The following is a 16,732-nucleotide window of genomic DNA, read 5'->3' on the forward strand; positions in this document are numbered from 1 at the left end:
AACAATGGGTCCCTAGCTGTGGGAAGGGGATTCCCAGACATGAATTATAGTTGCAAGGGGGAATACACCAGCAATGATCATGTTTGAATCACTGGATGATGGTCACGTGACAAGCCCACCCTTCATGTGCTTAAGCTTCTGCTTTCTATGCAGTAAGGAAACAAACAGCTGAAACGCTGACAAGAGTAGACCCGAGTGGGGTCCCTCCTTCCTATCCCTCTCTCCAATCCACCTTGCTTCAAGTCCTGTTTGCTGACCGTGACCACCCAGGTACGCTCCTGCTGCAGACAGAGTCGCCTAGACGGAAATCAATCCTGCACTTGTCTCCAGGAGAACAGCCATATCAGCCATTTATATCTTCAAATCAAAAGCATTGGGACCACCAAATTCAGCCGAGTCACCAACCTCCACGGACGTGCGCATGTGCGAACTTCGAGTTTGTGTGTGTGTAAGACACAGCGAGAGAGAGAAAATCGAAGCATATTTTATGATCTAACTTAGATCAGTTTAAGTATAATAAAGCTAACCTCTTTGTTAAACTCAAGAAAACCTGCCCAATTAGTTCTTTATGATTACTGTGCGTAAACAATTAAACGCTCACTGAATTGGCAAGTGTATCCTTTTCAAAAGAGTAAACCTGCTGTGGTCAAATAAGGAGGGGCAAAAGCAGGGAACCATTCAACCCTTCCTCACCTGATCAGAACAACGAGAATAAACCAATTCAAAGGGGGAAATATGATTTCTGGGATGGCAGGACTGACGTATGAGGAGAGATTGAGTCAGTTACGGATTATATTCGCTGGAGTTCAGAAGAGTGAGGGAGGGGATCTCCTAGAAACCTATAAAATTCTAACAGGACTTGACAGGGTAGATGCAGGAAGGATGTTCCCGATGGTGGGGGAGTCCAGAACCAGGGCCCATAGTCTCAGGTTACGGCGTAAACCTTTCAGGACGGAGATGAGGAGAAATTTCTTCACCCAGAGAGTGTGAGAGCCTGTGGAATTCACTACCACAGAAAGCAGTTGAGGCCAAAACATTGTATGTTTTCAAGAAGGAGTTAGATATAGCTCTTGGGGCGAAAGGGATCAAAGGATATGGGGGGAAAGCAGGAACAGGTTACTGAGTTGGATGATCAGCCATGATCATAATGAATGGCGGAGCAGGCTTGAAGGGCCGAATGGCCTACTCCTGCTCCTATTTTCTATGTTTCTATGAAGAAAAGGTATATGAGAGCCAGAGAAAAGGAGCAGACAATATCAGAGAGGTTGAAAGATTGAACAGAGATAACAGAAAAAGTGCAAGTTGTTTTGGGAACAGAAAGATAATAATTGGCTGAAAATTTCATCCATCCTCAATTCTACATAGTTTCCACTATTTATAACAATACACTCTACACACTTATAGAGTAATGATCTAATCGAAATCGATAGTTCCAGAATAATCACCTATCCCTCAGTGATCGCGTTTTGGCTTGTATTATTCCCAAGTCCCATATGGAAGGGTTTTTTCGAGGGTCACGTGATTTATGTCCATATACTTGGAATGCCAATGCTCCTTCGGAGAGATACTCCAACAGATCTTCAGAAAGGTTGATTGAGAATTCCTGATTAAAAGCAACCAGATGTAATCATAGATTAATTTCAAAGCAGTATGCCAACATCCAACACTATGAGCAAACATCTTACAGGGGTACATTTTCAATGTTCTAGAGTATAAATATTTATTCACGAGCATAGTAGTGCATGATTTGACAATGTTAAACTGTTTACATCCAGAGTACATTTTAAATTCTGAAATAATGAGCTAAAAATAAAACCACAAATGCTGGAAACCAGAGATTAAAAAAAACAGAAAATGCAAGAAATTAATAGCAGGTTGATCTGTAACCGAGATAGGCTTATCTTTCTGGTATAGCTCCATCTTTAATGAAGGATTACACCAAAAACACCAAGTTATATCCTCCAGCTATTCACTGACCTGCTATGCAATTCCAGCATTCTAGCTGGCATCAAAATGCTGAAGCACGATTGTTTCTGCTAGTATGTGCACTCAATGAACAAGCACGGGCATGAGGGACCAAATGTATCACCGTCAAAATTCACTGTATGAGTACACCAACATACAATGATTTCCCCAACCTACCTCTGCCGTCTTCTAGCAAAATACCCGAAGAACTGCACATTTTCAACATCCAAACAACATAAAAACTGTTTCAATTTGAAATCTCTCCAACAAAACCAAGTCAAATACCTGGACAAATTAGAAGATGTGACAGAGTCAGATGAAGTTACAAGATTTAATCCCTCACCTTACAGTGGTCAAAAACAACCATGCACTCTGGGTCCTTGCCAGCAGTGGCCGAGGAGGAAGGATCCACCTCTGGTGCAACAATGATCGGTTCGGTCTGATCCCAGAAGGTGTACTGGCAGAAAACGAAGTTTGACAGGTGTCGAGGCAAGCCCGTAGCCTGAAGAATTTTTATCTGGATGGGAAAAGCAGTTAGAGGATTTTGCACATTTTGTTTTTCACAAGTGTACTCATTTAGTATACAAGTGGCATTACTGAGATGATAAAAACCACCAATGGCTTACAAACAAAAAAGCAACCTGAAGTGGGAGACTTAAACTGTTAATAGGACTCTGGTGTGCGGTAATAGGTTCAAACTAGCAAAAGGTCCCCATATCTAAGAATTCTTCAACCACTGTGATTAAAATGCGGAATGGACATCCGAGTAGGGCAGTGAAGACTAAACCTTTGTGACAGCTAGTCTCTGTGATTGTTGGGAGGTTGCAGGTTGTAGAGGAATCATAACTGTCCATGGTGGATCAACCACGATTAGCCAACTGCCATCCCTGGTTTGTATTTACCTTATCAAATTTGTGTGAAACTCATAAATGCCTTTAACGTAAATTAGTTAACTGCTGTCACAGTTAAGTTACTTGCTTTGGAATCAGTGGTTGTGTATGCTATTTAAGTACAAATTCTGCCTTCACCCATAAAAAAATGAAGTTGTTAAACTGAAAATATTGTTGAGATAGAAACTCAGAGACCGCTAAAGGTGTCTGTGATAAAATGTATAGCTGCTGTTCACCTCCACGATAACAGCGATAACCAATGCTGGATTGCTTCACACGCACGACTGCTTTCAGCCAACTTTCAGACAGCAAGGTCCCATAAAGAGCAATCTGCAGACTGGAGAACCTCTGGTGAGTCATACTTACTCTGCAGATTATTTTTCGTGCCGTTTCTCTCTCCTGCATTTCACTTTCATTCACACCATCCAATGTATCTTCTCCTCCAGCAACTCGATCGCTAAGATCACCGCTCGTTCGCACCACTTCCACATGCAGGCGTCCCGCAACCTAAAAAACGGGCAAGTAATGCAGTTCATCCTAGCTGATGGTTTAAAAATCAATACTCAAAATTCCTCCAAATTACCCAATGTGTACATTGCATTTAAATTTCAGGGTTCAACAACAAACTCAAGAGACAACTTTAGGGAAATCTCCCTTATTTGTCCAAAATACTTGTGCAAGGGTGAAATGCTGTTGGACACATGACATGGACTAGCAGGGCCCTTTGGTGAACTGTACTTACTATGATAATGACTTTTTTTGGCTTAGGTTTTATTGCATAAAAACACCATCACTCATGCCACGAAGGATGGCTGAATGGGGTTTCTCCCAGTCAACCTTTGTGGCATTGAAGGGCAGTGCTCCTTTCTAGAACAGCACACACACAAACACAAACAAAGGCCACTGTAGTCAGTACAGTGTCAGCTACTTTCTATGGCTCTGAATGGCAGTGCTCATTTGTAGTATAGTGAAGCCTAACCCAAACAGTCAAGCACACATTGTGACAATGACTTTAGCTCCATTCACATCGACAATTACCCTTCTCTCAAAGACATCACGTACCTCACAATGTCAGGACTTTTATATTTGGATCAGATAAGCAGATACCAGTCACCTGATAAAATTATCTGTAAAGGCGGCACAGTGGTTAGCACTGCAACCTCACAGCTCCAGCGACCCGGGTTCAGTTCTGGGTACTGCCTGCGTGGAGTTTGTAAGTTCTCCCTGTGACCGTATGGGTTTCCGCCGGGTGCTCCGGTTTCCTCCCACAGCCAAAGACTTGCAGGTTGATAGGTAAATTGGCCATTGTAATTGGCCCCTAGTGTAGGTAGGTGATAGGAGAATGGTGGTGATGTGGTAGGGAATGTGGGATTAATGTAGGATTAGTATAAATGAGTGGTTGTTGGTCAGCACAGACTCGGTGGGCCGAAGGGCCTGTTTCAGTGCTGTATCTCTAAATAAAAAATAAACAAAAAAAGCTATTTCTAAGTGTTACAGTTTACAAACCTAGAGATCATTCAGGAATGACAGCATCTGGCTTCAAAATAAATCCTTCACAGTTACAACAACTTATATTTATATAGCACCTTTAACATAATGAAATGTCCCAAGGCATTAGAAGAGCATTATAAAACAAAATACAATACTGAGCCACATAAGCAAATGTTAGGTCAGATGTCCAAAAGCTCGGTGAAAGAGGTAGGTTTTAAGGAGTGCCTTAAAGGAAGAAAGCAAGGCAGAGAAGTGAACAGGTGTAGGGAGGGAATTCCAGAGCTTAGATCCTAGGCAACTGAAGGCATGGCTACCAATGTTGGAATGATTAAAGTCAGGGATGCTCAAGAGGCCAGAATTAGATGAGCGCAGATATCTCAAAAGGTTGTTGTGCTGGAGGAGATTACAGAGTTAGGAAGAGGTGACACCACAGAGGAATTTGAAAACAGGCATAAGAATTTTAAAATCAAGATGCTGCTTGACCAGGAGCCAATGTAGGTCAGCAAGTACAGGGGTAATAGGTGAATAGGACTTGGTAAAAGTTATGACACAGGAGCAGAATTTTGGATGACCTCAAGTTTACAAAGTGTAGAATGTGGGAGGCCAGCCAGGAGTGCATTGGAATAGACAAGTCTAGAAGTAACAAAGACATGAATGATGGTTTCAGCTGCAAGAGCCGAGACACGGGTGAAGCAGGGCGATATGACGGAGGTGGAAATAGGCTATCTTAATGATGATGTGAATATGTGGTCAGAAGCTCATCTCAGGGTCAAATGTGATACCAAGGCTGCGAATAATCTGGTTTAGTCTCAGACTGTTGCCAGGGAGAGGGATGGCGTCAGTAGCTAGGGAACAGAGTTAGGAACGGGGACCGAAACAATAGCTTCAATCTTCCCAACATTTAATTCCATTCAACATGGCTATTCCTTTACTAGTTATGTGACAAAACACATTTAAAGCTTTAAGTAGAATTGCACTCAGAACTTTCACATGATTCTAAATTAAACTGAATAGGTCCACAGATACAAATAGGAAAAACTACAAATGCTAAAAATTTGAAATAAAAATTAAAGATGCTGGAAATACAGAACAGATCAAATACCATCTTGAATACCAACACATAGTCTGGCAAAGGACTACTATCTGAAATGGAACCTTATCTTTTCAACTACCAACAGACTTCCTATGCATTGTCAGCATTTTCTACCTTCATTCCATCGATATACTACCTTCTTAAATTCCTGCTTTCCCTAAATCATCAATAGAAACCTTGGTAGGAAAAAAGGCAGTGGTGGACAACACATCACAATTCTGAATAACTATCACTGCAGTGAAAGGGTCATCCTGAGGGACTCACTTTCAAGACAATTGAGAGTATATACCTTTGACCAAAAGGCGTTAATGAATAGATTTTTATCAAAGGGATTTTTAAAAAAGGAGGAGTAAAGGACATTTCAGCAAGTATGTAATTCCTTTGTATTTTATTTGGGAATTTCTCTTTAAGGCTCTGTCAGATTTAATTTAAAATTCAGGTCCCAAAGGTGAAAGGATCATATTTCAACATATTGTACCTGTTAATGTTCCCATTCCCTTAGCTTTTTAAGCACTATACGAGAGATGGAAAACAGCCCTTCAATAGCTACCAATGGCATACTCTGATTTATCACGTACCTCTCCCTTCTGGTTAATGATGGGCACTGCATACTGCAATTTAACATCATAAAAGAGCAACTCCAAAAAAACGTTTGCAACCCCTATCAAACAGTGGTTTTCCTGTTCGTCAAAGAACGGGTCAGCTCGCTTGAAGTAGGACCTCATCATCTGAAAAATAAACATAGGCTTTCATTCAACCAACAGTCTGCAAATTAACTAAACCAATTCCCGCCAGCAAGACATCAGAATACGACCAGTTATCTCAATTATGTCCAGAATCTCTGAGGCAAAGTCTGAATAACAAATAAACCAAGAAAAAACAGTAATTGTTTAAAAGATGAAAGAAGAACAGAAAATGCCTAGAATAGGCAACTCAGTCAACATCATAAGGATAACATTTCATGAGAGACCTTGACCAAACAGTGCATTTCAAGCATTCTCTGTATTCAGCAATATAACAAAACAACTAACAAGCATCGATTGCCTTCCATATGCAATGTGATGTCATCTTGCCCTTAAACCACCACTTTGAGAAATTTCAATTTACCATCTGTAACAGACTTATGGTGTTAAATGAGAGACAAATTGGGTTAGGTACACAAAAGTATCATGCCAGATGATGCAGAGTGTGCAGATACAAGGATCATAAACTGATAGGAAGGTTATAGCAGCAGTTCAAAAACTGATAGCTAAAAGTGATTAAGGAGCAGTGCAGACTACAGCTTGAAGCAAATTTGAGGGGTTTGGCATGCAATCACTAAACTCTCTCCAAGGTGATTTGCAAAGAAAACTGTTTGCAATCTCAGTTTGTTTCCGTTAGGGCAGATACTGAGGAAAGCAAAATCATCCCAAGCTGCTCTCATGTATCTCAAGAGCATTTTGAAAGCACACTGGCAGAAGCCAGAGTGCATGTTTTATCCATGCTCGCCTTGGGACAAGGAAGGAAGGACATTTTTATTTCAGTTTGTTAGCTTGGCTCAATTGGTGACACTCATCTCTAAATTAGGTGGTTCTAGGTTCAAACTCCATGCCACAAATTGAGCAAACAATCAAGCGTTGCTCTCACATCAAAATCACTGTAACAGAACGCCTCATCATGATTAAAGATCAAAATCACCAGATAGATCGGCTTTATTTTATGTACATGGATGCTTAAAATAGACACTATTCGATTTTAAATTACAATACAATACAGATCATCAAAACTTTTGAACTGTTTTAAAACTAGCAGTCCAATTACTCTTTTTACAGATACAATGCTGCAAGGCCACTCCTGTGAAAGGAATGCAGTAGGGTGGTAGTGATTACCTTCCTTCAATTAAGTTTGAATAGGTCCACTAATGTTATCACTGGAGGCTGTTTGTTCATGTAACTTTCTTTCAGTGCAATGGAGCCTGTAGAATCTCTTACGTAATAGAAATTTTGTGCTCATTTATTACGAGTTGTATTATTGTGACACACACATTAAAAAAAATAATCATGGACGATCTGATGGGGAGGACGGTGTGCAGAGCAGTTCATTGAAGGTCTCCAACCAGAAACTTAGATAAGCCGACAGTGCAACACCATTAACTGAAGTAGTTTTCCTTGTGTCTAGACAACCTTTCCCCAAGTACTACCACCAACAACAGGTTCACTGTTATCTCACTGCTGATTGTGGGATCTTGCAATGAGCAAACCATTTGCCACATTTGCCTGTATAACAATCACTACAATTAGAAGGGAATTCATTGCAAAAGACACACTTGGGAATTTCTGAGTGCCATACAAGTTGTGCTGTATTTTATTTCAGCAAAAAGATTTTTCAGCCATAACAGTGGGATAACAGAGTTAAATGGCTACTTCCTACGTTCCCATGAGTCTTTCAAGCCTTCCAAAGCTATCGGCCTACATGCCAAACTATTACTGGGATCCAGTTCAGTTTATGAACAAATATTCTCCCTCCAATTCATTGTCTAGTTTAGGATAATTCACAAACACAGTCCTTGGTGCTATCAGGAACCCAAACATTTCAGTGATAACACTATGAGCACCAAAACCATCAGAGGCTCAACACACTTAAAAATAAATTAAATTGAAGAGTTGAATCCAGATGAGACTCCTTCAGCTATTAATATTGTCCTTTAGCAGGGTTTTATTACTTGTGGATATTTATAAGTAATCAAATACATGTATTAAATTGAGTTTATGACACTATCACAAAAATACATTGAAAAGGTTGTCGCCCGTTGAACCTTCCCGTTGTGGAGGATGTGCCAGCAGAGTAACCTGTGGTCATGGTACTGGATGAGACATCCAAGGGTCTGCAGTTAAAATCCTGGCAAGTTGTGAAACTGAATGCAATAAATTAAGTACTCTGTGGATTAGTTTCAGGAAAAAGGTGCTAAATTGCCATAAAAACAAAACTGGTTCACTATGTGTCTGCTTGGAAAGGAACCTATTTGGTCTGATGTGCACGTGATTCCAGTCCCACATTATGCAGTTGATTCTTAATGTCCTCAGGGTTGTAAATAATGCCTCATCAATGATGCCCAAAGTAATTTTTTTTTTAATTAAACTTTCCATTTTCAGGTACTTTTGCTCTTTCTATTCCCTTTCTTGATCTTGCAGTGCCACCCGTCAACGAGAACGGAGAGATCAGCTGACTTTCAAAGCAACTCAAATGAGATGCTCAACAGCAGCCTGGGAGTGAGGAGTTTCAGTTTTCACTCTTTGCTTTCAGCATCTCCTCATTGTAGCATGGCTGGTATCAAACTTAAAGAGGCGACAGGATGAAATTAGAGACTTGAACTGACTTCTCAAGGATACAGCCGAAAGTGCAAGGGCATTCCACATGTGGCATCACTACATTGCTCATCGGGATCCCTTTTTTAATGCTTCAGTTATCGAGAAATCAAATGCACTCAAGCACATAACAGAGTCGGTGAAAATTTAGTTCATATTTAACTAGGGGTAATGACTATATGATATAGACTGACCAGTATGACATTATACAGGCAAACAGTACCTGCAACTAGAATACTGATAAATGACAGAAATAGGTTGAGGAATACAAGAGCTGATGATTAATGTACAGCATCTTTCAAACTTTGGGACTGGCTGATTCTGTGTATTCCCATGTTCCCAAGTCTAATAATGTACTTAAAAAAAAAAAGGTATAAATCTTCTACTTACAGGATTGTCCTCATCACAGTCTTTCCATTCCTGGTAAAGTTCACGCATATCAATTAATCGGTTTTCCAGTTTCTCCAGTGACCAGATCTGTTTGCCTTTATTTTTTCTTCGCACCTGGATGGCTGGTTCACTCAGAACGGAGTCACGCTGGTGGGAAAAAAGAAATACAGTTGCTTCCTACCCAAAAATCATCCAAGACATCCAAAACAAACACATAAAAAGCAACAGGCAATCCTACTTCCTTTCATTTATGCAGGCACAGCTTCAGAAACAATGAGGAATGCTGTTCTTATTTATCAGGATAGTAATCTGTCCAGAATAGTGACTGAAATGCAGTGGGAAACATTGGAAGAAAGGCTGTAAGGGATGGCAGCTCAGTGCAGTAGATTCTGTCCCAATGCAGGTCCAGAGCCCAGGAGAGCAACTGGCAGGACTGGGCAGTGGCCAATTATGAGGCCACCGCCAGAACTGCCTTCTCATTAAGGATGACTGCCTATCTCTCTGAGCTGCCAGCTCAATCAGAGAGAGATAGAGGTGGCTGCAAAGGAAAAGAGAGGGTGCCTACATATTGAGGAGAAAAAATATTGACGCACCAGCGCCAGGCAGGCATCCGCAAATGGAGGCGTGAACCCTCCAGTAGCGCATCAGACAGCAGTGGTGGTGATTCAAGGGAGCCTCTGCAAAGGAAAGCTGCCCCTGGGAAGCCTTTGGGACGCTGCCTCCATGCAGCTCATTGTCTCCCCAAGTGGTGGAGGTCTGTTTCAATGCTCATAAAATCCCAGTGGCCTGGTAAAATGGCTGTCGATAGGCCAATTAATTGGCCACCCACCTCCGGTTGGCCAAGACGCTGCCATTCCAGCTGCTGGGAATATTCCTGGTGGCAGGAACACATCGCACTTCACTCCTGATGCCATTTTACCACCCTGCCACCTTCCAGCCCATCTTCAATGGTCTGATATAATTCCAGCCACTGTGTCCAATGTAAGGGTGGTAGGGAGGGAATAATTGCCTTTGGAGACAAATGACGTTTGTCAATAAAACTTTAGATCCAAGGTAACCTTCTGCAGCGAACTCAGCGATCAGATACCTAAGCCAGGTAGGTCCACAGTGGCACAAGGCACTGCTGATGATTAATCTCACGCACCAATGGAAACTGGACAAACAGACCTGATTATTGAGGCTGGGATTTATCCCGCCCTGCTACTGGTGAATGAGGCACTTGCAGAATACCAGCTGCAAGTGTGGGTTGTAAGGGTGGGTGAAGACTAACAGATGAGGTGAAGTAATATGTGGTTCAATGCACACTGATGATGTAACAAGCTGCATTGCATTTAAAGTTTCATAGACAATAAGGCAGGCCTTCACGATAACCTAAACTACACTAAGTGTAGCATATTCTACTAAAGAATGTTTTCCATTAACCTTTTGAAAAATCACAGTAACATTCCCAGACAAAATAATTAAAATGGTGTTTGAAATTATGCCTCGTAATACACAGATGATTAAAAGACAGAAGATGATTCATTGTGAATGCATGTCACAAGAATTAACTTCAGTTTGAAGGACTTGATTATATTATACCAAGTACAACAAGTAACTCAGAAGGCATGGAAGCAAAATACTGCAGATGCTGGAAATCTGAAATAAAAACAGAAAATGCTGGAAATAGTCAGCAGGTCAGGCAGCATCTGTGGAGAAACAGTTAACGCTTCAATTCTGACGAAAGGTCAACAATCTGAAATGTTACCTCTGCTTCTCTCTTCACAGATGCTGTCTGATCTGCTCAGCATTTCAAGCATTTTCTGGCTTTATTTCAAAAGATATGCGGCATGATACACAGCTTCCAACTGACAGTGATAAATAATTGGAACTGAATCAATGACTCTTGCTGCAAGATCTGGAATCTAACACTTTTGTCCAGTGTATTTGCCTTAATATAAAATGTGCACTTGTCTATTCTCTAATCTCTTAAATGCTTAGGAGATTGTTCATTTGTATTCTTATATTGAGTATACATTTAACAGCAGATGCCTTACAGGAATAACTGAAACTAATTATAGAATTGCTCCACCTTCAGTCAATGGTGACATCATTCACAAACAAGTTACAAAAGCAGAGATTAATCCCAATGTTGTGCAGTCGTTCATGGGCACAGCAGACGTCACAGCAGAGAATCAAGATTAAATGCGGACCATTTACATTGTGTGCAATTCTGACAGCACATTATAGTTGTAAAGACCTGCTGTTCTGTTTATCTTGGCTCCCAGTGTACGAGAAATGACTGATTTACATTGTACGGTGTATTTGAGGGCATTAGGTCAATAGAAAAAGTACCATCTGCGAATGTTTGAAAGCCATTTCAAAATCCATCTATTAGTTCAGTACTCTTCTTTGGCCTCCTTGTTTCGAGAGACAATGAGCAAGCGCCTGGAGGTGGTCAGTGGTTTGTGAAGCAGCGCCTGGAGTGGCTATAAAGGCCAATTCTAGAGTGACAGACTCTTCCACAGGTGCTACAGATAAAATTGGTTGTCGGGGCTGTTACACAGTTGGCTCTCCCCTTGCGCCTCTGTCTTTTTTCCTGCCAACTGCTAAGTCTCTTCGACTCGCCACACTTTAGCCCCGCCTTTATGGCTGCCCGCCAGCTCTGGCGATCGCTGGCAACTGACTCCCATGACTTGTGATCAATGTCACAGGACTTCATGTCGCGTTTGCAGACGTCTTTAAAGCGGAGACATGGATGGCCGGTGGGTCTGATACCAGTGACGAGCTCGCTGTGCAATGTGTCCTTGGGGATCCTACCATCTTCCATGTGGCTCACATGGCCAAGCTATCTCAAGTGCCGCTGGCTCAGTAGGGTGTATATGCTGGGGATGTTGGCCACCTCGAGGACTTCTGTGTTGGAGATACGGTCCTGCCACCTGATGCCAAGGATTCTCCGGAGGCAGCGAAGATGGAATGAATTGAGATGTCGCTCTTGGCTGACGTACGTTGTCCAGGCCTCGCTGCCGTAGAGCAAGGTACTGAGGACACAGGCTTGATACACTCGGACTTTTGTGTTCTGTGTCAGTGCGCCATTTTCCCACACTCTCTTGGCCAGTCTGGACATAGCAGTGGAAGCCTTTCCCATGCGCTTGTTGATTTCTGCATTGAGAGACAGGTTACTGGTGATAGTTGAGCCTAGGTAGGTGAACTCTTGAACCACTTCTAGAGCGTGGTCGCCAATATTGATGGATGGAGCATTTCTGACGTCCTGTCCCATGATGTTCGTTTTCTTGAGACTGATGGTTAGGCCAAATTTGTTGCAGGCAGCCGCAATCCTGTCGATGAGTCTCTGCAGATACTCTTCAGTGTGAGATGTTAATGCAGCATTGTCAGCAAAGAGCAGTTTCCTGATGAGGACTTTCTGTACTTTGGTCTTCGCTCTTAGATGGGCAAGGTTGAACAACCTGCCACATGATCTTGTGTGGAGGAAAATTCCTTCTTCTGACGACTTGAACGCATGTGAGAGCAGCAGGGAGAAGAAAATCCCAAACAGTGTGGGTGCGAGAACACAGCCCTGTTTCACGCCACTCAGGATAGAAAAGGGGTCTGATGAGGCGCCGCTATGCTGAATTGTGCCATTCATGTTGTCGTGGAATGAGGTGATGATACTTAGTAGCTTTGGTGGACATCCAATCTTTTCTAGTAGAAGGGACCACGTCTGCTGACGAGGTCAAAGGCTTTGGTGAGATCTATGAAAGCACCGTAGAGGGGCATCTGTTGTTCACGGCATTTCTCCTGTAGCTGCGAAGGGAGAACAGCATGTCAATGGTGGATCTCTCTGCTCGAAAGCCACACTGTGCCTCAGTGTCGACACTCGAAGCCAGCTTCTGGAGCCTGTTTAAAGCGACTCGAGCGAAGACTTTCCTCACTATGCTGAGCAGGGAGATTCCACGGTAGTTGTTGAGGTCACCACGGTCACCCTTGTTCTTATAGAGGGTGATGATATTGGCATTGCGTATGTCCTGTGGTACTGCTCCCTCATCCCAGCACAGGAAAAGCAGTTCGTACAGTGCTGAAAGTATAGCAGGCTTGGCACTCTTGATTATTTCAGGGGTAATGCCGTCCTTCCCAGGGGCTTTTCCGCTGGCTAGAGAATCAATGGCATCACTGAGTTCCGATTTTGTTGGTTGTATGTCCAGCTCATCCATGACTGGCAGAGACTGGGCTGCATTGAGGGCGGTCTCAGTGACAACATTTTCCCTGGAGTACAGTTCTAGGTAGTGCTCCACCCAGCCAACCATTTGCTTGCGTTGGTCAGTGATTGTGTCCCCTGATTTAGATTTGAGGGGGGGGGCGATCTTCTTGATGGTTGGCCCAAAAGCTCTCTTAATGCCATCATACATTCATCTGATGTTTCCGGTGTCAGAGGCCAGCTGAATACGACTGCATAGGTGTTGCCAGTAGTCATTTGCGCAGCACCTGGCTGTTCTTTGTGGAGTACTTCTGGCTGCTTTAAGTGCTACAGATGTTAACTCGCTGGGGGCTTTCTTGTAGTTCAGCAGTGCAATGCGCTTCGCGGCTATGACAGGTTCCAGCTCTTCAAAGTGAGATTGAAACCGGTCTGCATTCCGCTTCACACATTTGCCATAGGTGGTCATTGCTGAGTCACAGATGGCGTCTCTGATGTGGGCCCACTTGGTCTCTGCATCCTCTGTAGGAGAGTTTTGAAGGGCTTTTTCAAGTGAATTTAGAAACTTATGTAACAGCTGTGGATGATAAATTCTGCTAGTGTTGATGCGCGGGCGGCCCTTCTGCTTGGAGTAATGCAGCTTCTTTGGTTTGAGTCTAACCTTGCTGCACACCAGGGAGTGGTCGGTGTCGCAGTCCGCGCTGTGGAAGCTGCGTGTGATTTGAACACTGTTTAAGGTGGCTCGCCTTGTGACGATGAGGTCCAGCTGGTGCCAACGATGTGATCTTGGGTGCCTCCAAGAAACCTGGTGACAGGGTTTAGTGTGAAAGAATGAGTTGGTGATGCAGAGATTAGGATTAGGATCAAGAAGTCTCTGTCCATTCCCATTCATCCTTTCAATGCCATACCGCTCAAGGCAGGAGGGCCATGAGTCATGGTTGGCCCCGACCCTGGCATTAAAGTCCCCCAGCAGGAACAGGTGTTCGGTAATGGGGATGCTACTAATGATATTATGGAGTTCCTCGTAGAACTGGTCTTTAGCTTCAGGTGGGGAGCAGAGTGTTGGAGCATAGATGCTGAGTAGGTGTACCGGACCAGAGGCAGTGAACAGTCGGATGGACAGTATGCGTTCCGAGCCATTTGAGGGTGGCTCTATCATGCTGAGCAAAGAGTTTCTTATAGCGAAGCCCAGTCGATGCTGTCTTGGTTCTTCAGGATCCCTACCCTGCCAGAAGAAGGTGTAGTCTTGCTCTCTTAGAGATCCGCTCGTAGGGAGGCGTGTCTCCTGAAGTGCTGCAATGTCCACATTGAGTCTACTGAGCTCATTGTTAATGATGGTGGTCTTCCGAGAATCGTTGATTTGTGTAAGGTCTTCCGACAGGCCAGGACACATAGTTCTGAAATTCCAGCTTGCAAAACGAAGGGCTGGTACAGTCTTTCCTTTTTTGGTCGTGCGGTGTTACAGTCCACTTGTCGGGCAATGACCATGAGCTCCAAACAGGTGGACTGTGGCGGGACAGAACCTTACTGAACGGGGGCTGCCCGGTTTGAGGCGGCGGTAGCTGTCCAGTGAGCTGCGATGACCTCTCCCACCGACAAAGGCAACCCGTGGCGCCCAATCTCTACGCAAATTGAGCTGAACTTATAACCTATAACTGCTGCCTTCCGTGTTGTTTTGGTCGCTGTGAGGCGACTATGAAGTGACCTCTCCATGGCGCATACCTGGGCGGATGTATGGAGGTTGTGAGTTGCCCAAGCGTCAAAACCCCCCTCTCGGCCTTCCTGGAGGGGTTCAAAGGAGTGCAGAGCACGATGTTTGGCACCGATATGGCTGCAGGAACTGCCGGAAACATGCCAAAGGTGACACATGACCGCCTTCGGGGTTCCGCTCCGGATTTTCTGTTAGGGTTTACTCCCTTAGCCTTGGTCTCTCCCGACACGCCCACAAGGCAGTGGGGTTGTTAGGGCCCCTGCACAGGGATAGATGGATGCCGGTGGGAGGAGGTGGGGGGAAGGGGGTGCAGGGGTGGGAGGGGGAGGGGTTGCAAGGGGGAGGGGTGCGGTGAGAAGGTGTGGAGGGAAGGGGGTGTGAGGGGGAGCTGGGAAGGGAGCTGCAGGGGGGTGGGTGAGGGGGTGCAGGGGATGGGGGTGCGAGGGGAAGATGGTGTGAGGGGGGAGCAGGGAAGGGAGTGCGAGGGGTTGGGGGGCAGGGGGTGCGAGGGGGGTGAGCTGGGAGGGGGGAAGGGGAGGTCAGTACTAGATTGGGCAATTTCCTAACAAATGGCATAAAAAGATTTGTTGCAGGAAAAGGAAATTACATTGATGGCACAAGAATCTTCTCCAAGGCTGTGGCTTAAGAACTTTAGTAAAGTAACATGAGGAAGCCCTCACTACCGATGTCCTCCTACCTTTCCCAATCCAACACATTTAACATTCAACCCTAAAAAAAACTGGCTCATCTGCCTCACAAATTTACAACTCTCTCACCTCTGGCTTTGCATCCGTCATGATACCTCTGTCGCTGACGATCTGCTCAATTGCTCCTCACATATCTTCAAGGGCCTTTTTTTATTTGTTCCTGGGATGTGGATGTCACTGGCGAGGCCAGTATTTATTGCCAATCCCTAATTGCCCTTGAAAAGGTGGTTGTGAGCTGCCTTCTTGAACATAAGAAAAAGGAGCAGGAGTAAACTATATGGCCCCACGAGCCTGCTCCGCCATTCAATACAATCATGGCTGATCTTCTATCTCAACTCCACCTTCCTGACTGCTCCCATATCTATTGATTCCGAGAGATTAAAAATCTAACAATTTCAATCCACTACGCTCAAGGGTAGACAGTTCCAAGGATTCACAACTCTGAGTGAAGAAGTTTCTCTTCATCTCAGTCCTAAATGAATGGCCCCTTATCCTGAGACTGTTCCAAATTCCCCAGCCAAAGGAAACAACCTCTCAGTATCTACCCTGTCAAGCCTCCTCAGAATCTTGCAACTCCAGAGTACAGACCCTCTCATCCGAGTGAATCTTGTAACCTTATTCCCATCAAATCACTCACCAGCTGCTCATTAGATTTTTCCCCCTAATAGCCTTCAATTCACTCTAAACCAGAAGACACAAAACAAGTGCAGAGTTTTTTTTTTTGCACAGTGCCAGATCAGAGTTGACCATATTAAGCACTACAATGCCTCTGCTCACTCAAATTGCCCCACAATTCCAGGAGCACTTGCAGGGTAAAGATAACTCAAGGTTTCTTTTCTCCATGATGAGCTGCCTCTTAATTCCTTTCTCCTGTTCTCTTCAACAAAACAAACTGCGAAAAATAAGGATTGTTTAACTTCCAAGACCATCCATGTAGCTTCTTTCTTTATCAGTTCTTGGGATGTTATAC

The 16,732-nt window shown here is 43.9% G+C and overlaps 1 protein-coding gene across 4 annotated transcripts in view; it reads right to left on the reverse strand.

Moving 5' to 3' along the window:
• Positions 1-16,732, reverse strand: part of LOC137376612 (kinesin-like protein KIF13B) — a 172,208-nt gene that overhangs the window by 44,817 nt on the left and 110,659 nt on the right. For all 4 annotated transcript variants that reach the window (XM_068045496.1, XM_068045495.1, XM_068045497.1 and 1 more), the window contains 5 exons: positions 9,174-9,320; positions 6,018-6,167; positions 3,222-3,362; positions 2,309-2,482; positions 1,446-1,603 (listed from right to left, as the gene is read on the reverse strand). In XM_068045496.1, coding sequence (XP_067901597.1) covers positions 1,446-1,603; positions 2,309-2,482; positions 3,222-3,362; positions 6,018-6,167; positions 9,174-9,320 — 770 coding nt within the window. The remainder of the gene's footprint in view (positions 1-1,445; positions 1,604-2,308; positions 2,483-3,221; positions 3,363-6,017; positions 6,168-9,173; positions 9,321-16,732) is intronic.

The sequence above is a fragment of the Heterodontus francisci genome, chromosome 13 (genome assembly GCF_036365525.1).
Source record: "Heterodontus francisci isolate sHetFra1 chromosome 13, sHetFra1.hap1, whole genome shotgun sequence".
In the NCBI taxonomy this organism is placed as follows: domain Eukaryota; kingdom Metazoa; phylum Chordata; class Chondrichthyes; order Heterodontiformes; family Heterodontidae; genus Heterodontus; species Heterodontus francisci.